The sequence below is a fragment of the Peromyscus californicus genome, unplaced genomic scaffold (assembly GCF_007827085.1).
Source record: "Peromyscus californicus insignis strain IS unplaced genomic scaffold, ASM782708v3 Scaffold_13__1_contigs__length_99412109, whole genome shotgun sequence".
In the NCBI taxonomy this organism is placed as follows: Eukaryota; Metazoa; Chordata; class Mammalia; order Rodentia; family Cricetidae; genus Peromyscus; species Peromyscus californicus.
The window spans coordinates 66,069,293-66,096,964 of NW_026294424.1; the positions used below are offsets into that span (position 1 = coordinate 66,069,293).

Consider the following 27,672-nt stretch of genomic DNA (forward strand, 5'->3'; position numbering starts at 1 on the left):
GTGACAGAGGCCAGGCACCTGGCTAACGTGCATCACTGGGAACACATGGAGCACAGGAATACCACCTTTTCCTTATACTGCTGTTCCATGAGAAAGGAAGATGTCACTGTCACAATTGCTTAGCCTTTCACTCTAAAGCATTTGTCCTTGACACTACATTGGCACCTATTATTTAGATTTACTGAGTCAAGACAACTCAGTAAGTCACGATGTTTGAGTTTAATTATCTTGAATTATTTACTATCTTTCTATCCTGAAAGTCTTCCCATGAAAGACTGTTTCTCCTCGATTCAAATCTTATACTTCATTTTGAAATCAATGATTCTAAAGGGAAAAGGGGATAAAGGCACACAAAACCAATGAAGGAATGAATCAGGACTCCAGTGTGTCCTTCACTCGGGCCTGCTCTACCCCACCAGTGCACTGGAGGTCAATGAAGAGTGGAAAGCTCTGGCCCTACACCACGTCTTCCTGATACCAGAAGTCCCAGACTTTCCAGCACTCCACTGGGAGCACGAAAGTCTCTTTCTCTGGCTGGGTCTTCTGACCCCAAACGATACACATCTTCCTCAAATCCTTCATCTGCCCTTGCCATCTCACATAACAGTCTATAGTGCTCGCGCCTCCCCCAGTAAGAACCGCTAGAAGTCATCAACTAGGGACCTACCAGTTCCCCTATTTCTTTGACAATGATTTATGTAAATTGTTTATTAGAAATTTTTAATATTCTCAGTCTCCACATCAAGAGTTGATATCACAGCCATGGCTGCACTGGCTGCTCCAGCTTCCTGCCTTCTGTCTGTAGCTACCTATGTCAAGATAAGTCCCTAGTCCCAAGGTGAAGCAGTCAAGGAGAGGAGGCGAACAGACGTCTCACTGTAGAGACCAATTCCTTCAGGTGATACAGAACCTGTCTGCTGAATGCCTAGCTAGACAGCATTCCCTTCAGATTGTGTATACCAATGCCCAATGTCCTCCCTAAGATGTTCTCTATATCTATTATCTACCTATCTATCTATCTATTATCTATCATCTATCTATCTATCTATCATCTATCTATCTATCTATCTATCATCTATCTATCTATCTAAACTACCTTTTCCCATAAGCTACTCCAAACCAGTTCTGCAGCTTACAACTGGAAGTGAAACTTGTTCACTAGTACACTGTGCTGGATGTCCACCAAACACCCAAAGGCAAAAGTGATGCCACAATCCTGAAGAGACACTCACTCACTCACTCACTACTGATCAGTAAATTCTTAAGATATCAAAAAAAAAAAAAAAAAAAAAAGTAATTGCTAATACCAAGTATTGGCAAACATGGGAAACAATAGACTTTCACATAACGAAAGCTGAAAACCTGATAATTTTCCATAATTGAAAACTTCACTGGCAATAAATTGGTACAACTGTTTTGGAAGTAAATTATTCAATATGATTTATTAGGGTTGAAATTAAACATTCCCTGTGGGCAAGGAACTGAAACTTTTTTTTTTTTTTTTTTTTTTTTTGGTTTTTCAAGACAGGGTTTCTCTGTGTAGCTCTGTAGCCCAAGCTGGCCTCAAACTCACAGAGATCCACCTGCCTCTGCCTCCCGAGTGCTGGGATTAAAGGTGTGCGCCACCACCGCCCAGGCCAACCTGGACCACTTGTATGTGCCTACAGGAACCTGTGCAGACACAACAGCAAGTGCTCATAGCAGGGCTGTCTCAGTTAGGGTTTCTACTGTCTCAACGACCACCATGACCAAAAAGCAAGCTGGGGAGAAAAGGGTTTACACAGCTGAAGCTTCCACATCACAGTCCATCATCAAAAGAAGCCAGGACAGGAACTCAAGCAGGGCACGAGCCCGGAGGCAGGAGCTGATGCAGAGGCCTTCAAGGGGTGCAGCTTACTGACTTTGCTCCCCAAGGCTTGCTCAGCCTGCTTTCTTATAGAACCCCAGGACCACCAGCCCAGGGATGGCACCACCTATAATGGGCAGGGCCCTCCCCCATCAATCACTAGTTAAGAAATGCCTCACAGCTAGCTCTTATGGAGGCATTTTCTCAATCGACGTTCCTTCCTTTCAGATCACTCTAGTTGTGTGTCAAGTTGACATAAGACTAGCCGGCACAAGTGTGTTTGTTAAGAACCCAAACTGGAAATAATCCAAATATTTATCCACAACAGAGCACTCATATGACAGAAGAGATAGACAAACGTAACAAACAAATCACAAAAGTATCTGCTTTTAAATCCTAGACAAAGTTTTCACAGCTCCACACCCCCGCAGCAAGACCTAAGGGACAGTGGCATGGCTCAGCAGATCAGACTGCTCAGACTTGCTGACCAGGCCTGACAATCTCAGCTCCATCTCCAGAACTACCTACAGGTTGAGGAGACCCACACCTCAGAGCTGTTCTCTGACTCCCACACACATGCACCTTGGCACACAAGCACCCCCTGCCCCCCAGTAAAAAATTTTAAAAATTTTACAGTAAGTGGTGGTAACGTTTAGAATAGAGAGGAAGAACTGCATTCAGGACCAGACTTTGACAGACTTTTGAGACACCAGCAAATGCCTTTTTTTTTAAATGAGGGTAGAATTATAAAATATTGACTTCCTATCATAAATATATGCTATGTACATGTGGCATTTCATTGTATTTTTAAAATGTTATTTTAAAAACCATACCCAAAGTCTATACAACTTAATGGACTTATAAACAGAATTAGCATTCAAAAGGGAAGCTGTGAAGCTTCACATTAAATTTTACACTTTCAGTATTAAATATATTCTATGGGTTTATCCACCACCGTAACAAACAAACTAACAAAAATCTCAAGACAGAATCAGAACTAGAAAAACAAGTAGCTTCATGTCCTCACTCATAATAATCCCTGCTCATCACCTACATTCATTCAGCGCTTCCATGTCCCTTCATACTCAGTGTTTCCTGTTCTCTTCTTATATTATACGAGACCTATGTGATACTTCACTTTTAAAATCAAACACATACATGTGTACACATGGTTTTGTTTTTAATAATCTACTATCTAACTGCCTGTGGCTCACAGTTTTAATCTATATTTTGAATCCTATTTTAGACAGTAAGCCCTGAGTCAGTACTTTCTGCAGTACAATTTAAAAGCTAGCTTTAAAACTGTTCTTTTTAAAAAAATAAAAATAAAAAGTCACTTCTAGTCCTAAATCCCTGTGGTGATTTGAAATAAAATGGTCCCCCAAAGGGAATGGCACTATTGGGAGGTGTGGCCTTTTTGAACTGGGTGTAGTCTTCTTGGAGGAAGTATGTCACTGAGGAAGTAGGCTTTAAAGGTCTCATATATGCTCAAGATATCACCCAGCATCTCAGACCACTTCCTGTTGCCTGCAAGAGAGAGGACTCTCAAGCTACTTCTCCAGCACCACATCTGCCTACACAATGCCATGTTCCACCATGATGATATAATGGACTCTGAACTGTAAGAGAGCCACAATTAAATGTTTTCCTTTATAAGAGTTGTAGTGGCCCTAGCAATAGAAACTCAAACTAAGACAGCCCAAGTCAACAGAGATGTGCATCCACCCTAAGCATTTTTAGACAGCACATTTACAGTGGCCTAGAAAGGACCTGAACTGAGGGAGCCAACAAGGAGAACCCAGAGGAGCAATGTGCAAGGAACCCAATTACCAACTACAGCTTACCTCTTTGGGGCACTGGTTTTTGCAACAACTGAGGAGGTTCTTTTCATTTATATCAGCTGTGGTTATTTTTCTAAAAATAGGAAAAATTTTGATGACATTCAAACGAAAGTCTATTTCTTCATATGTTTTCTAAGCGTTCAAGCATACCCACAAAAGTATCTTAATTCATTTTTTCACAGAACATTTAAATTCTGTCCATAACAATTATCCTCAACTCAAGGTACCATGAGGGCTGGAGAGATGCCTCAGCAGGGAAAGGCACTTGCTATACAAGTCTGACAACCCAGTTCAATCTGAAGAACCCACTTAAAGGAAGAGAAGAGAAATGACTCCTTAAATGTCCTCTGACCTCCACACATTGTCATGGTGTGCAGAAGTGTGTATGTGCATGAACACACACACACACACACACACACAAATAATAAAAAATTCTAAGAGAAAGTAAACACTCAAGAACAACAGAAAAATTAGATTTCTAAAAATTATATGCAACTACTTTGAAAAACCACTACAAAAATAAAAGTGAAAAACATCAAGTCAGTGATTTCCAAGCAGTTCCAAAATTAACTATGAGTTGTTATTGTATGAAAAAGTTGGAAAATGCTGACAAACAGATGGAAACTTGTCCAAGGGAGTTGGAAACTAGTTTGAAGACATTCCCACAAACCTCTGATTTTCACAAGTCTAAAGTAAAAATGTCAGCTACACGTGGTAAATTATTTTAGTCTATCAAGAAGACAACGGCAATTTTTTCCCTCTATATAATGTACATGTTTTAGGTAAGTAAAATAAGACAAAGCAGATACTACTATGATAAATGCAATAATAAGACTTTTTTAATAACAAAGAGCAAAATATAAATATTTTTCAAATATATATATCAAAGAGCACACCTAAGTAGCTATCAACAAGGCAAATTTCTATTCAAAAGATTTCTAGGCTTACACCATCATTTAAATGCTCTATCATAGGAGTATTGTAAACTTCTGAAAGCAGTGATACAACTTTTCCCTAGCCAAATCTACAAAAGCCCCAAACAGAACGAAGCAGAATTTGGCTGGCTGACATCAGAGCCGTTGAAGGTGAGGCTGCAGTTCCTCCTTCAGTCCCTGCTGAAGAGCTCAGCCTCCAGTCTCAGCAACACAAGATGGTTTCTAAATATTACAAAGGGTTTCCCCAGAGGCATCGTTTAATAATCTTAGTAAAACAAGAGAATTCTTCCATCTACTTACTGACATTCCACATAGAGGAATGTGATCTTGCAGTGACATCTGAATTTAAGCATCTGAACACAAGGAGGGCATTCTTCAGAGTGACAGGGCAAAACACACGGATGAGGACAACCCAGAGGCCGTGGCCTAGAGCATCCTTCTTCACACTGAAGGCATTCTTGGCCAGCCTTAAAATAACAAGGAAATCAATCACCAAAATATTTAACATTTCCACATATTAAGGTCACCCACAGTAGACACCCCACTAGAACAAAGCACTTCTGCAAGCCCCAGAAGTAGAATTAAAGGGCTCAAGAGACTGTTCAGCAGGTACAGTGCTTGCAGCATAATCCCAGCACTCATGTCAGCCAGGCGTGGAAGCGTGCCCCTGTACTAACAGCACTGGGTTGGCAGAGACAGGAGGAGCCTGGGGCTGGCTGATCAGTTGGTCTTGCCAACTGGCAAGTTTCAGGTTCAGTGAGACACCCTGTCTCAAAAGACAACATGAATAATGACTGAGAAGGATGTTTGATGTTGACCTCTGGCTTCTACGCAAATATGACATGCAAAAAAAGAGAAATTCCATTAATAAAATGGTACCGTTCCTAATCTTAAAAATCAACCAAGATAAAAATAACAAGATTGTCAATAGGACCCATATCATTCAGATTCTTATGCCTATGAACTTCAAGTCAATCTGTTGTTGTTTGTTTTTTTCTTCTTTAGAGGACCTGCCACCCAGCTCCCAAATAAATCACACACAGACTCTTATTACTTATGAATGCCTGGCCTTAGCTTGGCTTTTTTATTTCCAGCTTTAACTTAAATTGTCTCGGCTACCTTTTGCCTCTGGGCTTTTCCTGTTCTCTTACTCTGTATCTTACTCTTACTCTGTGACTGGCTGTGTAGCTGAGTGGCTGGCCCCTGGTGTCCTCTTTCTCTCTGGCTCCTTGATCTCTCCTCCCAGATTTCTCCTTCTATATATTCTCTCTGCCTGTCAGCCCCACCTATCCTTTCTCATGCCTTGCTATTGGCCATTCAGTTCTTCATTAGACCATCAGGTGTTTTAGACAGGCACAGTAACACAGTTTCACACAGTTAAACACCTTAAAATAATATTCTACAAAATCAATCCACCTCACCTTTACAATGAATCTGACTGTTCAAAGTATCCCTACTAAAACTGTACATTACCTCCTAGAAATAACCATTAACAGAAGAAACATCAAATAAAACATTATCAGTACATTCTAACCCTACAAACACAATCATCACTGAACTACAGAAACAATATACTGTTAACATGTAAAGTTACATTATACTCATAAGTGTACATCATTGTAGTTTAACAATGTACTTTGCTCTAATCGATTAGTTATATAACTAGGGTTAGAGTCTATCAAAGAAGATTAAAGATTTTAACTGTAGTATATTATTTTCAAACAGCTATAGATACAGACACTAAGACTTAAGGTTAAGAATTTTTAATGACATCCTAAATGAAGTCAAGACTGTAACACTATATCAATGATTTCTAAGTGGACAGAGGCTAGAAAGGCAGCTCAGTAGTAAGAGCACTTCCTGCTCTTCCAGAGGACCAGTCCAGTTTCCAGCACCCACATTAGGCAGCTCACAATCATGTGTAACTCGAGTGGATTCAACACTTTCTTTTGAATTTGGTAGGCATCTACACACTTACGCACATTTCCACACACAGAAATACATACACAAAGGCGTAATTAAAAAAATAAATCTCTTTTCAAAAAAAAAAAAAACTAAGCTATTTTTGGTATTTAGAATTCAAAAAAACATATCAAATTATAAAAAATATTCTTCTATAAATAATGTTTCTTTTTTGTTTGTTTTTAGGGTCTCATTATGTAGCTGTGGCTGGCCTAGAACTCACTATGTAGACTGGGCTGGCCTTGAGTTCAATCCCTAGAACCCACATAAAAAGCTGGGCACAGTAACCCATGCTTGGAACCCCACCGTTGGGGAAGCAAGAGACAGGCAGACCCCTGGGCATCCTCTGGATAGCTAGTCGAGCCTACTTGGTGAGTTCCAGTTCCAAGCCCAAGACAAAGATTGCTCCAAAAAAAAAAGAAAAAGGAAAAAGTTTAAATATTTGTGGTATCAAGGAGACAGTCATTATCAATGCTTCCATCCTAAGGATGTTACCTTATTTTTGCCACTACTGCCAACAACTTCAGTCACTTTGTGGCATTCTTTCATACATGTATGATTCTGACAGTGCAACACTCTTCCACAAAGCCTCTTGCAAGAATAGGGTCCTACAGCATGGCATGGTTGAGGACTCACCTTAAAAATAAAAATAAAAAGCAGACAACTAGCACAGCACACATGTCTACACAAAACTTTCTGGACTGGTATTTCCAAAATGATTCATCTGAGGTCAACTTCCACGATGGTCTAACATGTTCCCACTAATAATATTTTTATCAAAACTAAGCACCTACGAAGACATTCTGTAAACATCTATTAATGAAAGGAAAATTGACTATGATTCCATAGTGAACACACAGAGGCTAAGTCCCACATAAAGCAGCATATATTTTTAAATTACTAACCCTGGGCAGTCTTTGTAACACTGAGGCAGTAAGTTATTTCTAACAACTCTAGGACAGAGTGATGGAGACTACCAGTTAAACTTCAAGATTACTCACCTCATGCTTCCCCAGACATTCCCTGTAAGAAAACAATAAAATGAAAACATTATAGATTCTTTAAGAAGAGTGTCTGAAACAAATATGCTAACTACACTAGCTTTTACTAAATAAAACATAAATAAACACTTGGAAATAAGCAATTACAGTAGCAACAGAATATAAAGTTGACAGACACTAGCCAATTCTTTGCAAAAGGCTAGCAGTGAGTAACTGGGACACGAAACTTACTTACACTGGCACACACAAAAATAAAACCAATCTAACTGTCTAGCTGAATAACATGATAAAACAAAACTACCAGATGCTGAGGAGAAAACTTTAGGGTTTAAATAAAGACACCATGTTTAAAAACAGGAAGCTATATACTTCTCAATTTCATCAATATTCAACACAATTCCAAGACCTCACCCAAAGCGAAGCATGGTAGTACACCACTGAACTCAATAGTTTACAAGGAAAGGCCACAGTCAGTCTGAACTCTATAGTGAGTTCCTACAAAGCAAGGTCAAGGCTACCTGGACTGCATGGTACCCTGGCTCAAAAGCCAAACCAAACAAACAAAATTCTAATAACTGACCTACTAAAGTCTATATGAAAAAAACCAGCAGACATGAAATAGCCAACCAAAAACTGCTAAAGGATTAACATCCACTGACTCAAGACTTACTACAAAGCTGTACTGTTCAGACTATATGGTGCTGATGAGGGAACAGAAAGATAAATTCATGAACTAGAGGGAAGAGCCCAGAAAGAGGCCTATACACATAAACTGGCTGATACATGACAAAGAAAAGGTAAATTACAGGAGGGATTCCTTTTCAACAAAAGGTAGTGTTGGAACAACTTTATATGCACTTTCAAAAAGACAGACGTTACACCCTTCACAATTAACTCAAAATGGATCACAGGCCTAAATACAAAACACAGGGTAAGACCCAAATAAGCTTGGGTTTCATGATTACTTTTTAGACACAATGCCAAAAGCATGACCCATAAAAGGAAACAGGTGAGTTCTGATTTACTAAACTAGCAATGTCTGGTCAGCAAAGAACACTTTACAGGAGAGAGCAAGACACAGATAATAAACTACACTTAGAAAACATTATCTGGTAATCAACAGAAACTCTTAGAACTCTTAGGCTTCACAACAGACAAAAAGCAAAGCATCCAACTAGAAAATGGGCCAAGGACCTGAACAAAGGATAAATCTTATCAAAAGACTGACAGATGCCGAACAGACATGTGAAAAGTCGCCTGGCATCAGATCATTAGGAAGCTGTAAATGAACAGGCAATACTTCCATGCACCTAACGAAATGGCTAACATGCCAACAGCACCCTATGCTAATGGGATGCAGAGTAGGAAGATCATCACTAATGCCAATGAGAAGGAAAACTGGTACGCCACGTTGGTAGCCGATTTTACAGCTTTTTAAACAGCTAAACATAAACTCACCATAGAATCCAGCAGTGACACTCCTAAGTTTTTATCCAAATGAGCTAAAAAGTTATACGTACACAAATATCTGCATATAAACATCTGTAGTACTTTTATTCTTTATTAAAAAACAACCAAAATGCCCGTCACTAGGTAAATAGATGGGATCACCCATGAGTATGTGGTCAACATAAATTGGACTCAGTGGGTTAGTAAAGAAAAAAAGAGCACAAAGTTGAGAGTGAGTGGGAAGGTAGGGATGGATCTTGTAAGAGCTCAGGAAGCGATGGGGGAGAATGCCATCAAAATACAGCGCATAAAATTCTCAAAGAGTTAATACAATAGTACATTAAAATAAAAACAAGTCAACCAGAGGATGTCCGGGCAGTGAAATAATGTTATTCAGGGATAAGTGAGGTATCAAACCATGAAAAAAACTGAAGTGAAAGCGCAATACATAAACTAAGAGAAAAAGGCCAGTATCAAAGGGCTTCGCACTGCATGACTCCCAACCACTGTGTGTGATGTTCTGGAACAGACCAAATCAATCCCAGAAAAGCCCAGGACGAGAAGCTTCAGTTCTAACAAACATTTGAAGAATTCACACTAATCCTTTAAGAGAAGTAATCCCAACTTTTTCAGTGACTCTAATATGTCCATGATTATAAAACCAGAAAAAAAAAGTAAGAATACAAGCTAAAATTCACTACTAATGCTGTAAAATTGTTGGGGATTTTGGTTTTTTTTTTTTTTCCTCTTTTTGTTTTCTTTTTTAAAAACAAGATTCACTTTGTCACCCTCTCACCCAGTTCATCCTGGAACTCAACTCACTAGATAGCCCAGGCTGGCCTTAAACTTGTGATAATCTTCCTGCCTCGGCCTCTTGAATGCTGGGATTACAGGCATGTTTACCACATTTAAGATTTTTTAAAAAAAGTCTTTATTTAAAAAATACCTATTAATTATTATGTGAATGGGTGTTTCGCAGATACACATGTCTGCCGTGTGTGTTCCTGGTGCCCACAGAGGCCAGAAGGAGGCATTAGATTCCCTTAAAAGTGGAGTTAGGGACAGCTATGATTGTAAGTAGCCACGTGGGTCCTCTGGAGAGCAGAACTGCTCTTCATCACTGAAGCACCTCTCCAACCTGTTCAAAAACTACACACTAGTAAAGTGGATCCAGCACCAAGTCAAACGGATTATGTGCCAGGACACAGTAGAAGGGAAGTGGCAGAAGAAAACTGAGACTTTTAGAAATGAAGAAAAGGAGACTTCTGTCTTTGACAGATCAACACCAACTGCTGATCTGGAACCTTAGTTGTTGATAACAGTCCCCTTTCTAATATTCTGCTGCTCCTCAGACTGTTTCCTTTTCTCTTCTAATCTACACCTCTGCTGAAAGTATGAAACATTACTGGATTCTCCATTCTTCCAGATTCAACTCCTGAAAACTCAATCCCCATCATTCCCTGTCCATCCAGGAAGCTTTCCTTCACACACTCTCCAAGTTTCCATCTAAACGTAGCTGTCCTCAGAAATACTGCACTTTAGCACGGGAATCACCAGGAAAAGTAACCAATAAGGAGCCTCTTGGCGGTGTTTTCCTAACTGTTGGTACCTGTTGCCATGGAAAGCTAGGACAGTGCACTCCAGCTAACGGAGACAGGCATAGGAAGTTTATCATCACAGCAAACATATGTAAGGAAGAATGAACTACAACACAGGGACTAGTTTGAGAGTCAGGCCTGAAATATGAAACTTAAAAAGTGAAGAAGGTGAAGTTCATACTAAGTCAAAAACATTTAACTTAACGTTAAAACTCCGGTTCTTACACAGGAATAGGAACTTGACACGGAGGACAAGGTAATGCAGTAAGAACAAATGCTGGTTCGGCAGGCTGTTCCCACGGGCCTACAGGCTGATGCTAAGAGTAAAATGCAAAACATTATAGTCAGAAGGGCTATCCCAGGCAGCCTTCCTAAGAAACTAGGGAAGCAGTTCTTATGATCTTTTGCTCACACAGGCTGAACTACATCCAACTGCTCAACAAAATGTGCTTACTGAAACATTTTATTCCATCTGCATTGTAAAGATTATTCCTCTCCACACACATTCGATATTAAAAACTGAGGCAGATGTCAGTTTAAAAGCTAGAACTAAGGCAGCATAGCCTCCCTAACCTCTTGTAAGACAAAAGCAAAATGAGAAACAAACTCCAGTATCCACCAACTGAACGCAATCTCCCATATGCTGCCCATCAGCTGGCCAAGGCTCAATAAATACTGAATAAATGATGATGTAAATTACGAAGTATCTATACCTCTAGCCAAATTTGAAGGGAAACAGGCAAATCAATCGAAATATCATGATTATCACACTATATTTACAATGTTTACTAGTCACCACCCTCCATCTTCCTTCCAGTACTGGGGAATGGACCCAGGGCCATGGGGATACTGGGGAAGGCCCCACCACTGCGCACCACACCAGCCTCTGCAACTTTCCTAAGACAAAAGACCAAGTCTTCTTTTCCTCACCCCCAGGTCCAAGAAGAGCGCTCAGGGCTCTAAAGACACCTTTGTCTTTGCTGTTAAATAACCACTGGAGACAGCCCACTGACAGCCAAGCAGTCCCTCTTGAGCACTGTCCTTACCCTGCCAATCTGCTTCACCAACGCCTGGTCATGACATGAAGCAGGACACGAATGGCCACACTTCTCCAAAACTCTTTGGCAAGGTTGATGACATGGTGGACACGGGCCAAAGTGACAACGGTGTTTTTGTTGACTTGGATGATGACATGTTGGTGGTCGACTAAATCAGAAAGTTTTTAAGTTACTTTTGACAGATGAACAAGACATCTAAAGTATAATTATTTCTATACCTTCCGAAATCATAGAAAAGGACTATACTATGAATATTGCTTGAAAACATTAACAACAACAACAAAAAATTAGAGTACTATCAAAAATGGTATGAATTTAAATGTTAAGACATCAGACGGCAGGCTGTGGGAAGCTTCACACCAACCTGCACAGCTCTTTGCACTTGGGTGGCTTTGTGGTCCGCTCTCGGCCACAGGGCACTGTCACCTTGGCGTTACCACAGCTGCACTTGACTTCTACAGTTTCTGGGCATGGATAGCAACTGCCTGAGGAAAAAATTCAATACTTTAAAAGACATTGACTGACAAATGCCCATCAACAGTTAACCAATAAACGTAGGGTATTTGTTCAATACACAACGGGACAGGCTGCCATTAGAAAGCAGCAGTAATATGAACGATTCTTACTTAGCACATTAAGCAAAATAAGCTATACACAAAGGCTATGTGCTTCAGTATTTGATTCCACATCTACAGAGGAAATAGGAAAAACTGATTTTTACTGCTCAAATCAGGAGGATACAATTGTTTCCTAGAAATCAGGATCAAATGAAATACTATCAAGCGGTTAACCTAGTTAAAAAAAATTAATTAATAGAAAATAGCCTGGTGTAATGACTCTAGAAGTTAAAAAAGAATTACTCTAAAAACAAAATGCATTAACAATTTGATTCAAATAATGAGAAAATGAATGGAAAAACACATCACAGGGAAAACTTTATCCTTCAGTGTTTTGTTAAATATAATCCAGTGAAATTTCAATCTTGACAATAAGCGATCTAAGTTATCCTCATCTACATGACCAGGTTTCATTATGATCTTCCCAAAAGAATGGTATACTTTCCAAATTAGTATGGACATTTAGGTCACTCTCATTTAGCATATCATATCAATATCTGTACTCAACAACAGTTTCTAATCCACACTCAACAACTCAGAGTGGAACTTATCAAAGAACTTTTTGTCATGACAAAATTATAGCAACACTTTTTTAAAATTAACCTTGAAATAGTAAGAAATAATTTACCTAAACAATCTTCACCCTGGTCAAAAAATTTTGTTACAGAGACTGGTATGGAGGCCAAACTAAGTCTTAGCAATAATCATTTCAAAATTAAAAAGCAGCACGCATGCAAAGAATAGTGACCAGCCAAATAGGTAGGCTTCCAATAACGACAGAAGCACACACAGACAACCCTGAATTTAAATGAACTGTGTCAGATTTTCATCTATTCACCCTGCCAATGTGCAGTGAAGAGTTGCTCTCTCCCTACAAGTGTCAGTATAGTTCTAACTATGAAGACAACTAGACTGATGGAAACAGGTGAAACAATGATTCCACTTACGAGCTGAGTTAAACCAAGGCTCAGAGTGATACAACCATCTTCGAAATAATCATTTTAGGTGCATGGAAGATTCTTTGGGAGCCAGTAAGTACTTTCACAACAATGAAAGTCACAAAAAAATACAAATCATGAAGCTGATCAAATCTCTAACCAAATAATTTATTGGAAAATGCAGAGGATAAAGAAACATATTAAAATATACCAGAGAGGCAATCTGCAAAATCCAGACTGGGAAACCAAACAGCTATCTAATTTCTTCAAATAAATCCTAAGCCATTAGAAAAACGGAAATGAGTGCAATGACTGATCTCAAGACCATCATTCAATGGCCATGTGCCACTCTTACTTAGTTTGTGAGTCACTGTTCTAAATAAGAATTTCAGCATCAAATATGTTGGGGATAAAAAGAAATATATTTAGGTTAAGATTCCATTTTTTACATATGAATAACGAAGCATTTATGATCTGTTTCAAATGATAGGAGAAATACATCCAAGGCTTCTCCACTAAGAGTGAGCTTGCACAGCCTTTCTACAGACCCCCTTTATCAGATGAAGATGCTCCTTTCCTTTTTTATATAAATTGTTCTGGATAAATAATCTTATTAGATTACTAATGTTAGAATAAACCCAACTCATTGTGATTTAGAGAGCTAAAAGTATAGAACTGGATGACAGGACACTTAAAATTTTAATATTTTTTACAAACATACTCATGAGTTAGACTCATCTATAATCTGCTGTTTTCTCTGTCAGATGGTATGAAGAAGGCATTCAATACAGATTGATTTATAGATGCCAGGGCAAAACTCACATGTGAAAACCAAGTAGCCTAGTTATCCTCCTGGAAGGAGAATTGTACACTAGACTCCCTTCTTTACCACCACAGTGGTCAGGCTGCTCACATAAAGCCATCGCTTGAGCAATAACCTGCATGGCCCTATCCACATTCTCTTCCCCCAGAAATTCTTCTGTGCACCATGTTCATGCCTGTTGCCTGTGGAAGCCCAAAGAGGGTGTCAGGTCCCCTAGAGACCACAGTTAAATGGTATGAGCCACCAAGTGGGTGCTGAGAATCAAACCCAGAGCTCTGGAATAGCAGCTGGTACACATAACTGTTGAGCCATCTCCTAGCCCCACCTCATCCCCAGCAATTCTTTAACTCACCATCTCTCTGGCCTCATGTCCTCCCATTATGTCCCTCTGAACAGTGTGCATTTTGCAATCACTGCATTTTTACCTAGAGCATTGTCCTCATTTCCTGGTGGTGTGAATGCTCTCAAATGTCACCTTTTCAGAGCCCCCTCCTTCACAATTTCAAAATAGTAATAGTACACAGCATCTCTACTATTTTAGCTTTACTCTCATTTCTTTTAATGCTTGCCTTTACCTACATCTACATTAATTTATCCATCTTCTCCTGAGGGGGAGGGGAGTAGAAAAGTTAGCCTCATAAGAGCACAGACTTTGTCAACTTTGTTAACTAATGTAATATCAGCACTTTACACTTGGTAGACAAGATTGTCACCATAACTAGGACACAATTTTTAAAGGGTGATCCAGAAACCCTGGGGTACCCCAAGACTCATTTGGGGAGTCTATAAGTCTCACAGGTTTAGAATGTTCTAGGAGACAGTGACAAGTAATATTAAAATAGAAGTAATATTAAAATTGACTGACTACAGAAGATTTGTGAATCAGCTAAATTTTAACTAACAAGCTAGACATTAAAGATATTTACAATAATATAAAACAATAACACCCTCATTAGATTTCTGAAGAAAACATAATTCCTTACCAAAAATAAAAAGCCATGCTATTTGTATCAAAGTATAGAGTATATTTTATATAAAATAATTTTAAATAAACCACTTAAAATGATTATTTTATTTTAATGTCAAATACAACAAATGTAAATGGGTAAAATTTACATATTAACAAAAACTTTTAGGGTCTCAAAAAGCATAAGGGATCCTGAGACTAAAATCTCCCACAACCACTGGCATAGGATAACCTTTACTATATCTAAATCCATAAAAGTATATAAAATTCATACTACAAAATTCATACTATGAATACCTTAAAAAACCAGTCTCCATGGAGAAGGTTAAGAAAAACCATCACAGTGTTACAAAAAGGATACAACTTACCATCAGACTTGGGTTTGAATTTTGACACACCATTCCCTGGGCATTTCCCTAAGGTACTTAATTTTAACCATCTTGTTCAAAACTGGGACTATAGTGACTGTCCTACCTTTCTCCAGAGTGTTAGGAAATAAGATAATGAGCTGAAAGCTCTCTACTGACCCTAAAGAACGAACGAAATACAAACATCATATAACATCTACTGTGACATTTCACCTCTGTGACAAACAGACGGACACTTGTGGTTTCTACATCCTAGAGTTCGTCCACAATTTTGATCACAAGGTAGACAGTTTCCAGGGCAACACTAGAGAGAAAACAATATATAGAGAGCAACATGAAACCCCATACACAGCACATCAGTCCTAGTCATTTACAGAAATTTTAGAAAGCAAAAAGTTTCTTTTCACTCTAAGGATAAAATTATTCAAGAGTATCAACATTATTCTAGTAAATAATAATACACTACACTGAGAACTTAAAACCAATCTAAATTTGCCTGCCTCTTAATTATTCTGATATTTTATAATGATTATTCTATGATCACAAAATTTTACTTACTTTTCTATGCAAAAAATTACATTAACCCAAGAATTTGATCAAATCCAGTCTAACTTTAAAATAAAATTGGCTGAGTGTTAGGCTGTCAGTTATTTTCAAAGCACAGGATAATAACTAAGAAAATACAAAGGTGCACTCCTTAACCTGTCACTTCCTCCATTTCTAATCTCGGAGAAATACGAATATTACTTATCTGAAGTTTTCACTCATGAATTTCAGGCAACTACGTAGAATCGATACTGTCAATTTAACTCTTTCCATGACTTTTCTCATACCCAGGTTTTTAAAAGGAAACACAGGCTATGATCGTCTTAAAGAAACTTAGGGCTGTAAACTTAAGAACAAGTTTCAGTACTCAAAAATACATTATCAATGAAAAGCAATGAATTAGTCAAAACTTCTCATTCAATCAAACAAACATTTCTGAGTAACAATGTGTCTATTACTTAGTAGCAGTGGTGAAAGGGTTATATGGTCCAGGACTTGAATAAGCTAACTGGCATTTCTATGCATGATGAAGTAATAAAATCAGAATTACTCTCTGTGTCCAAACATCTAGAAAACCCTACATAGACTGGAAGTTATAGACTTTAGAGGTTAATTGGGCAGCCCAAGACAACAATCCCTGAGAAGGAAGGCCCAAAAGGTGAGCCCCACAGTGACATTAGTCTAGACCTGGAGACCTCTAGGCTGTATGACAAGACTGATCACAAGCAGAATCTGGAGTTCACAGTTCATGTAGGCCAGTACAACACAACTTACAGTGAGAAAGTAATAGCATCAAGAAATCTCTGGAAAACTCCAGAACAGATCCCTATGAGTCTTTGCCTGAAAACATGAGAATAACTGCAAAACCTGAAAAAGCACTAAAGATGGAAAACAACAATTTCTGGAAGTCACAGGGCCGGGAATAGCTTGTGCTCCTGGTCAGTGTGGAAGAACTTTCTGACACACAGGCATCAAGCAGAATACTAAGAGTTACTACGTTACTACAGAGACTATAGCAGCCCCAGACAAACCATATGAGACCTATAAAGAACCACGGATTTCTAAGTAACTTATATGTTCCAGACCAACCCTTCAAAAGCATTTAAAGGGGGAAAAAAGAGAGAGAGCAAAACAGAAAAATACCTAAAGGCAAAAAAGCATGTAAAAATGTCTACAATATCTAAAAAGCAATAGAAATTTTCCTTAACAGGACAAGAAGAAAATATAATAAAAAAGAGTAAGAGAAAAATCAATCAAAAGACCCAGCAATGAGAACTGATACACCCAGAAGACAAGGTCACTGAAAAAGGCACCCACAGATACTAAAGAGCGAGCATGTGAAGCAGGAATACGCAAGCTACACCAAAGTCTCATCAACTCCTAAAGATGAAATACATACCTTAAACAAAATCACATAGGATGAAAGAAAGATCAGAAAGTGCAGAAGCAACCAGTGAAGCTGTTGAGCTGTCTAGTACACTATAAAGAAACACGAAAAACTAAAACCCAGAGCATTTTGAGCTGAGGGACTTCAAGGAGCATACATGTCATGAAGAACTCTGAGGAAAATGGGACAACAGGAAAAAAAATTTAAACTTCTATAAATATGATGAGAATGATACACTTTCAACCCCAGAAGCTAGTTCAATGAAAACCACACTAAAGAAACATGAAAAACCCTATGCTAAGGAACATCAGAAAACAATCACTAAAAACTGATAATATAAAGAAAAACCTTGAAAACCATCAGCAAGCAAGAGAGTGAACATGAGAATGCAAGAGAGCTTCAATGCTAAGAGAAAATAAGTCACATGCTCTTGTTAGGAAAAAGCAAGCTAGGAGACAACATTCTGAAGTTCAGGGGAAAAACTGTAACACTGGAGTTCTACAGTAAAAACTATGGTCAAGGTGTCTCTTCACAGCAATAGAAACCCTAAAACACACCTAACCTTTGTTAGGCGTCAACCACCAAAATACCAGCACTCTAACACGGCTAAAGACTTCTTCAATCAGGAAAGAAACAGTTCAAAATCCAAGCTGAGAATCAGTGTGTGAGGCAAGTGGACAAAGTCATGCTATGTATATTACCCCAGGCTGTCCTCAAACTCAAGATCCTTCTGCCTCAGACTCCTGAGTGATGGACCCATCTGTGCCACCACATTCAAAAACTGGCATGATTTCCCACTAATAAAACAACTGTTTCAGCCAGGCAGTGGTGGTGTATGCCTTTAATCCCAGCACTCTGAGTTCGAGGTCAGCCTGGTCTACAAAGTGAGTTCCAGGACAGGTTCCAAAGCTACACAGAGAAACCCTGTCTTGAAAGGAAAAAAAAAGTTTCCCTAGAATATTCACTGTTTACTATTATTTGATATAGAAAACAAAGAATATGCCCGAATACTTGAGAAACAAATGAAAACAGTGCTTATTACATGCCCAAAAGGAAAAAGTCAACCGTTTTTAAATCAGTTTCGCAAGTTTATCACACATACCTTTCTCCTACACTGATGCTTCTGACAGTCCCGCATTTTCACACACTTAGTCTCACAAAGATAAGGTTTGTGACATGGCATTCGCTTTGTATGCTTCCCACAGCGACACTGCTTTTCCACTTCCTAGGCCAAGCACCAAGAAGCATCGTTAAATGGACTAATGTTCATGTTTTTCTCCACACCTCAATTTCTGCGATTGCTAAAAGCATGAAAATCTTAAAAACAAATTTGAATTAAAAACTAACTAAACTAAAACAGTCTCCTAAAATACTTGTTTTGCTTTATTCCAAATTGGACCTCATATGAATTATGAAATTTAGTAGAAACTTGATATCAAACAGTAAAACTAACAAACACAAATTATACAACAATTTACAGGTGGTTCCAACCATAACATCTCCATCTCGTCTAGTGGAGTGTTTGGTAACCTAGCTGGTTAACAGAGTAGTATGGCTGAAATCAAACAATGTACAGAGTTAAGTTTAAAGTCTCAAATCTATGTGTCTGTTTCCATTGCAACTAGGCTGAACTCATCAGAGCTCTAAATAACTTCTGGCAGCAGTCAGCCCCACACTGAACTATACAAATGAGAATATTGTAAATTTCTTGGTTAATACTATGAATATTAGATTGCACAATGACATAGATGTGAATGAAAGTAATAAAAACACACAACAACAGTTTCTTCGGGCATATTCTGATGCAGAGCTTGTGAAAGCAAGTGTATGGAACACAACTAACTTGTCTGCATGTTTCACAAGGCCCTCGGTGGCAGCGCTGGGAGCACCTATGGATTCCACACTCGAGCACTTTGTCACAGCTGTCCCCACAAGTTGGTACATCTTCTGTACAAGGCAAAGAAAACTCTGAAAGCAGATAAAATGTCAACATTAAATAAGATACCTCATTAAGGAATCATTAACAAAGATCCTTGTTCTTTAGTTCCTGAAGAGTGACAGCCCTTTTGAACTATAAAAATTTTATAACCACATAATATTAGAAAAAATTAACTTTAATAAACATAATTCCTAATGTTTCTGCAAAGCTAAACCTAAAGTCTCCTGCCTATACCTCCCAACTACTGCCAACACTGGCAAGTTTATTTTTCTTTCTTTTCTTTTTTTGAGAGAGAGCCTCTCTATTACATAGCCCCAGCTGTCCTAGAACTCAGCATGTAGACCAGGCTGGCCTTGAATGCAGAAATCCACTTGCCTCTGACTCCCACACGCTAGGATTAAAGGTGTGCACCATCACACCTGGCAAGCTTACATTTCTTATGAAGAAATTTGACACAAAAGTTACCATCAACAAGCACTTTTATGAGCAAACTACTTCAGAAATTGTTAGCTAGGAAAATGAGTATGAGGACATAAAATGTTGAGGGATTTCCACATATGCAGAATTTTCTTTTTAAATTTGTTCATTCTCACAGGATGGAAAAAAACACAAACACTATAAAACTCACCCTAACAATCACATTTTGATAAGTAGTTAAAAGTATCTTACAAATGACTCCTACTGCAGAAGAGTCAAGAAAGGTCGCTCAACTGCTCTCGAACCCCTACACTAAGTTCCCAGAGGAAGCTTATACCCAGAGACAACAAGAGCACAGGCTCCTTCGTTACAAATGTCCACCAAGAGATGGGATGTTACTAACTCATGACCTTAGGATGATGCGTCACAGTCACTCAAAACTCCCAGGTGTCTGGTTATTTGATGGATATGGACAGAAGAACAGTGACTGGTACATAACATCTCACAGAGGAGTCCCAGCACCCTCAACCTTCTAGGCCCCAGTTAGTCAGCCTTCCTTCTCCCTAACCCCTGATCTGTCACGATTTCCCTTTTCCAGAAAGTCATGTAGTTTGATTCCTACAGGACACATCTTTTTCAAATTAGCTTATTTATTTGGTAATTTAAATTAACATTTCTTCCATGTCTTCTCATAGCTCAATAGCTCATTTCTTTCAAAACAAGTCTTACTTGATTTCTGACATGGACAGGACCTCTTCCCGGAGCGAGGACACTCTCCACAAGCACCAACATGACAAACTTGCTCACATGTATGATTGCCACATGGCAGTGTCTTTCCACACACCTAAAATAAAAGCACTCATCAAGAGATTAAAACTACACAAAAAGGCAGTATAAAACATAACCCACTTGTACTCAAACTTTATGCCCTATGTCTAACACAGGTGTCATATACATGTATGTGTGCACATTTACATGTCTACTTAGTCCCAGTGTCCCAAAGAGCGTAGCATAAACATATAAGAAAGGACAGATGTATCCTCAGCTTTGTATGATCATCCACCAGACTTCTAACCAGTACTAAATCCGTTCCAGTCCTAGGAAAAGCAACCCACAAAAACAATTCACTCTTCAATGGCATTATCTCAAGAGGAGAACGGAAGAACAAAGGACAAAGGTAAGTGGTAAAACAGTACACTGAATTAACAATTCAGCAACTAACTTAGAGACAGAAGACAACTTTTCCTCCAGTCGTTAAGGTATTACCCTGAAAGCCAGCGGTATCCGGTGTTCCTCCTTACCTCTGGCTCAACTAACTGCTCTAACAAACACCTGTGCTCTCTCCAGCCCTCCGTTTGCACACTCTTTAACAACCCCCCAGAGAGCACCAACACTTACTTGATCACAGTGCCACACTGGGCTCGCACAACTTCTTTCTGCTTCTTTTTTGCCACACACACATTTTTGTCTACTAACTCTTGGACAAGGCTGGCAGTTTCCTAAAATTACAATCATAAATTAGCACACAAATACTAAAAGCCATGGAGACAGCTCTGACTCTGTTTAAGGTCAGTTTCTCACGTGTGGTCCTGTACCTGCATGACAAGGATTTTCACACTTATGATGCCCACAGAGCAGCTTGCGCCCACACGGCAGCTGACAGGACCACTGCTTGGCACTGCACCTGCGGGTGGTCGGCTCTGCTTTCGTACAGTAACAAGTAGTTCTGACCATCTTTGGACAAGGAGGGCAGGGACCTGGAATGCAACAAAGGGGGTGGGATGATTAAGTCAGGAACCAAAACTTCTAAGTTTTACGTTTTCCAGAAGTCTCTACCATTTTCCTCATTGATACTTTAAAGAATAATCCCTTTTCACAGCAAACTTCAATTCAACTTGGATAATTTTATTTGCTTCAACATTAAGAAGAAACAACCAGGCAAAAACAATGACGACGACGACGATTACACTATGAAACTCACCTGGATGGCAAAGCAGTAAACATTTATGGCCACAAGGAGGTTTAAATTCTCTCTCACATACTTGGCCACAGGAATGAGGTACAAGCCACGGATCTAAAGGTGGATCTTCTACTTTCCCACAGTAGCAATAATATCTACTAGGTGTTTCTGATCTTTTGTATTCAAATCTACATTTTGGACTATAAAAAAAATGAAATATTGGGGGGGCAAAAAAAAAATGAAATATTAATTCCATCATTAAAAGCAATGTAAGAGACAACAGTAACAAGAATATACTTTCACTAATGTTTTGGTTAGGTAAAAAAATAAAATCTTACTAAAATTCTCCACAATATAACTTTCTGAATATGGAACTTTTTTATATTCACATTCTCCAATACAAGAACCAACAGCCAAATATGGCACATGAGATGTGGCTATGCATACAACTTGGCAAGAATCACCTTTTTTTTCATATTTATACTTCTAAAACCTGACATAGTCACATGTAGTTAGGTGCTACGCATTAAAAATAGATATCCAAAGTACAGCCACAAAGAGAAAGCAACATCAGCTTTCTACTAGCCAAGATTTTTAACCAAACTACATTTTTGCAATATTTAGCCAGATTTATATAAGGCTCAACTTTCGTAAAGTTTGGTGATAAGGTCCATAAATAAATAAAATATATTATCAAAAGAAAAATAAAAAAGCAATTATGTTATACATAAGCTAAATATTGCAAGAAGAAACATAACAAAATGTTAGAATTAAGAGAGAAAAAAAGCCAGGTAGAGTCCAGCCTGGTCTACAGATCCAGTTCCGAGACAGCCAAAGCTACACAGAGAAACCCTGTCTTTAAAAAACAAACAAACAGAAACTTAAATGTAAACAAAGACTTTCCTAATCTTTTTAAAGGTGTGTCTTTTTTTTTTTACTATTTTCCTGCACGCACACACGGAGCACAGACATGCCTAGAGCCCACAAAGGTCCAAAGGGGCTGTCAGATGCCCTGGGGCTGGAGCTGCAGACAGTTGTGACCACCCCATGGGTGCTGGGAACGGAATCTGAGGTCTTTGAGAGAGCAGTAAGTACTCTTAACTACTAGCCATCTTTCCAGATCTGAGAATTTCCTAATGTTCAACCTCTAAAACAAAATAAACATATTCCAAGTCCACTTAAGTCAAGGAAAAGTTTAAATATAAATTTACATTTTCTGCTAAGCAGAATGAGTTATACATTACACCATCAAAGTAAATTTGGGTACTAGGAAGGACAGGCTTCAGCTATTAAAAATTCACTTGGACATCATCATAAATCATTCCTAAAAGGTGATCTATGCCTTGTTTCTTCCCAAACAACTGAGTATAGTCAGTGTACTGCACCAGGCTATTTGTGCATCACCACTTAAATTTGTTCTGTATAAAAGTCAATATATTTTCATTATCATGAGAACATGCTGTACTTCCAAATAGATACCACACAAATGTTCAGAATAACCAAAACACATTTGCTCTCATAATTAAATTTCAAAAATAAGTTATGGAGAGATGGCTTGGCTGCTCTTACAGATAGATCAGTACCACGGGGCTCACAATAGCGGTACTCCAGCTCCAGGGAGACTGGTGATGCTGACCTCTGCAGAGCACCAGCACTATGCACACACCCATAGACAGACAATGTGCACCCACACACACATAAACACACACTTATATGATTTTTAAAGTAAAAACTGAAAACCAATGCTACACCTCATGTTTACAAATAACTGACATCTTGTTGAAACAGTTCTATTTCCCATTACTGAAGGAAAATGACTGTCTTATAGTTGCTATGAAAAAGGATATGTTTAGATGGTTAAGCGGCAGCTGACCATGTACTACACAGCCCACCTGCACTGACACAGAACTACTTAGGAGGGGTGATGTGTACAAATACATGAGTTTCGCTTTAAAATGATGGAATACTAACAGTCAAAGCCCTTATCCTGTTACTCAGAAAGCACTCATCTTAGAAGCACATGGTATAAATTCATTTCGATAAAATAACTATTTTATTATCATTTTTACCAGGTTCTGGTTACATCTTGACAAGAAGTAAACAAAGTAGGTTCTTAACTTAATAGCCACTGATTTCATTTATTATATTCAGAATAGCCGTAAGGAATACTACACACAACATTACACTTTGTCCTTTCAGGCCTAGGAGAAAAGTAGTAATTCATTATTCTGGTAATGACACTTCACTCCACCATGGAAAAATTACCACTTAAACCAGAAGAGAAGAGAGCAAAACTGAGAAAGAGTGCAGCTCAGATCTGTAAACAAGTCACTCTAGTGCCTGGCTGCCTTCTGCACCCCACATTCAAATCTGTAAACAAGTCACTCTAGTACCTGGCTGCCTTCTGCACCCCACATTCAAATCTGTAAACAAGTCACTCTAGTGCCTGGCTGCTTTCTGCACCCCACATTAAAATCCCTACCATGAGTGACAAGTGAGTGTAGACTTCAAATGGAAACTCTTTCAAAGCAGCACATGCTCAAGAGAAAGCAGTCTACTGCACTGGACTCAGGGGACACAGAAGTCTACAGTTAAGAGAGTAAATCCTGGGTTCAAACTCCAGCCCTGCCTCTTCACAGTGAGGAGAACGTGAGCTCACTGCTGCTCTCAGTCCACTTCCACAGCCTCGGGAGAACGGGCAAAATTGCTCAAGACTGCCAAGAATGACTTTTTACAAAGAAATGTCCCTGTCTAAAATGTTTTTAAAATTATACCACAACAATTTTACAAGTATCTCAGTATGTTTGTGATAATTAAGGAAGATGTGACTCAAAACCAGATTTTATTAGGCCTAAAGCTATACAATTTGGGAGGTATTAGAAAAAAGAACACTACCTTATAAATTAAAAAAAAAAAAAACAGTTACAAAAACTGTAATATAAGCATACAGTGCCCCCTGAGGTAATGTTTAATTAACCTTAACAATGAATCTACCACTCCAGACTAGCAGAAACAAATGATTTTACTTCTCAAAGCATAACTGAAGCCCAAAGCCCAATAATCAGCAATAATAAACAAAGCTGGTAAAATGAATGTAAATAAACTAATGATATTACATAATACACAAATGTAATGTTGAGACTGAAAATATAACTGGAACCACATAGTAGAATATATCAGATGATAAGCGTACACAGTATGACACTGGTGTACGCTACGAGGAATTCAAGGAGAGAAAGATAATAAACTTTGAATGAGTCTCCTCAGCCTCATAGGCAAGTTCTTTGAAAGACTAACAGAAGCACTGTCCCACAGGAAACCTCAGTCTGATTTGTTAGTTACTGAAAGGTCTCCCATCCTCACAAACCCGACAAGTGATGGAAAGTAAAGTAGACTGAACCTTCCAGCCACACAACTTCTGATCTATAATGTTCATTTATTTCACAACTTAAACTCCAGTGAACCAAAAAACAATTACCATGGCCAAGGATAATCCTTCTTTCCAAAATCATCATCTGTCACAGAAGTTACAAGAAACTGGCTGTCTTTAGCCCACTTCTGAATACAAGGCATGTGGAATATACAGAAACATCCTGAGCAGCTCCAAACCTAAGACAAAGGTGTCGAAACACATTACATATGATTTTTCTTTGTTAATTATGCAATGCTTTAAAATGATTATCACACAGATTTTCAAGACTTACCTAAAGACTAAAAAAACAAAACAAACTCTAATATCATAAAAGACACTATATTTACAAAAATGTATTTAGGGGTATAACATATGAAAGAAAAATATTAATCACCCAGATTCAATTAGCAAGAAAAAAACTAAAGCTAACAATCTGAATGTCTAATTTTATATATACACATAATGTATGTGTGTGTATATATTCACATATACATACTGGTACTGACTGATAATAACATCTTTTTAAAACATGATATAAACATTTATCCTTGTCAAATACAGCTATATATCTTATCATATATATTTATATACCATAATTTCATCAATTTCTTATTGTTAGACATCTGTTATTCCCAATTACAAACAATACGACAAAAGAATCCTAGCCAAAATACTTGTGTATATAAATAACCTGTTTTGTTATATAAATCCTGTAAGTCTAGTACTTAACACAAAATTCAAAAAACTGAGCAAAGTGACAACATAAACAACATAAAAGCTTAAGAAAGAGCCAGTGAGATGGCTCAGCAGTTAAAGGCACTAAACTGTGCAAGGTGTGGAGTCCTGAGTTTAATCCCCAGAACCCACATAGAGATACAAGAGAAAAAAGCCCACAAAGTTGCCCTCTGACTTCCAAATTCACTGTGGCACACATGTATTCAGACATGTAACAAATTTTTAAGGCTTAAGAAGTAATACTAGGGGGCTGGAGAGATGGCTCAGAGGTTAAGAGCACTGGCTGTTCTTCCAGAGGTCCTGAGTTCAATTCCCAGCAACCACATGGTGGCTCACAACCATCTACAATGAGATCTGGTGCTCTCTTCTGGCCTACAGGCTGAACACTCACTGTATACACGATAAATAAATAAAATCTTTAAAAAAAAAAAAAAAAGAAGTAATACTAAATTAACAAATTAATCATTAAATCTACCAACATTTTAACATAGTAGTTCTGGTTTCCTTATTATAGCTATTTGGGCGGGGGGAAAAAAAATCAGACAGCAGCATTACATAAAAAGAAACAGCTAATTCCTTAGTTTTGATTCCCCAAAAGCCTGCCTCAAATGGGAAGCTAGAGGAGTGGACAAGGAGGAAGAAATGTCAAATAATGGTATTTTGTAGAAGTTACTACTGCTAAGGCCACAGCAGTTCAATACTGCAGTAAGCCTTTAAGAAAAAACTGTAGAACATGCTGTTCATTCATCAATTCTCTGGAAGAATGTTTTTCCAGGAGACATGAACCCCTCAGTGCTGCATTTAACCTGAATATTGGCCGAGTCAGTTCCCAAGATGGACAAACAACCCTGAAAAGATAGGGGACGGGGAAGCAGCCTACACAGAGACCAAGCATTCGTGTACATGCACGACTCAGGAGTTGAAAGGACAGAGAGCTAAGGAGCTGTGACAGAGTATGAGGGCGCCTGCCTCTGCTGCACTGTCCTAGCCAACTCGAGTACATTAAACTTCTGCTTCACCCTACATGACCAAAACATTTCACTGGACCCGATTTAACGCTACTGTACCAGTGAAGGATTAGTATGGAGTCTTAAAGTTGAGTTTGTCATGCTCAGTCGTCACTTCTCTTTAATTGCTTCAGTAGTGTCCTTTTAAATTTATGATAGCTTCACCATCAGGCAAGAGCTTTCTAACAGTATCAGTTATGTCTGACTCTTTCTGTCCCCAATGACCCTGGCCACTTCCCACAATGCTTTCAACACTGTTAGAAGCTAATAAACCTTAAGTGTCACTATCAACTTCTCGTTCCTCGAAGGCAAAGACCATGCCTATCTTTATTTCAAACCCACTGAAAGTATGTAGCTCAATGGTCAATCACTTGCCTAGCATGCTCTAGGCTCTGGTTAGATCATAGCAGCACATAGTAACACTCTGTGTTTGTAGGAATCTCTAAATAGATGCTAAAAATACTTTACTAAAGCAACATGTGCACTACAATAGAAATACTTGTTCTATATTGAATAGAAATACAGATATCAATAGTGCTAAAATTACTAGAGATAATTCCTTAAATTTTTTAGAATTACAAATTAAAATTGTCAAACGAATTTTTAAGCAAACATAAGTGAAAGTACAATAGATGGCTAAGTATATAAATGTGAGATATAATACTTGGGGAGAGACATATCATAAAAGAGAAGAACTTACTGCTTGGTTTCTCTTCACTGAAGCAATACAAATTAGGCACGTCATAGCCCCTGTCTGAAAAGCTTCATTCACATACTGTTTTGTTCGCTCTAGTTCATGTATATCACCATCTTAAAATTGAAAAATTGAAAACATCACAGTAAACATCATCTGGAAACAACACATC

The 27,672-nt window shown here is 38.4% G+C and overlaps 1 protein-coding gene across 4 annotated transcripts in view; it reads right to left on the minus strand.

Annotated features, from left to right (window-relative positions):
* The window catches only part of Nfxl1 (nuclear transcription factor, X-box binding like 1), a 40,916-nt gene that overhangs the window by 5,287 nt on the left and 7,957 nt on the right, over window positions 1–27,672 (minus strand). For all 4 annotated transcript variants that reach the window (XM_052735100.1, XM_052735102.1, XM_052735101.1 and 1 more), the window contains 16 exons: window positions 27,507–27,616; window positions 25,131–25,261; window positions 21,674–21,852; window positions 21,288–21,449; window positions 21,091–21,191; window positions 20,422–20,536; window positions 19,180–19,304; window positions 18,439–18,561; window positions 15,617–15,707; window positions 12,055–12,175; window positions 11,679–11,838; window positions 10,858–10,949; window positions 7,586–7,607; window positions 7,080–7,220; window positions 4,923–5,089; window positions 3,691–3,760 (listed from right to left, as the gene is read on the minus strand). In XM_052735100.1, coding sequence (XP_052591060.1) covers window positions 3,691–3,760; window positions 4,923–5,089; window positions 7,080–7,220; window positions 7,586–7,607; window positions 10,858–10,949; window positions 11,679–11,838; window positions 12,055–12,175; window positions 15,617–15,707; window positions 18,439–18,561; window positions 19,180–19,304; window positions 20,422–20,536; window positions 21,091–21,191; window positions 21,288–21,449; window positions 21,674–21,852; window positions 25,131–25,261; window positions 27,507–27,616 — 1,910 coding nt within the window. The remainder of the gene's footprint in view (window positions 1–3,690; window positions 3,761–4,922; window positions 5,090–7,079; window positions 7,221–7,585; window positions 7,608–10,857; window positions 10,950–11,678; window positions 11,839–12,054; window positions 12,176–15,616; window positions 15,708–18,438; window positions 18,562–19,179; window positions 19,305–20,421; window positions 20,537–21,090; window positions 21,192–21,287; window positions 21,450–21,673; window positions 21,853–25,130; window positions 25,262–27,506; window positions 27,617–27,672) is intronic.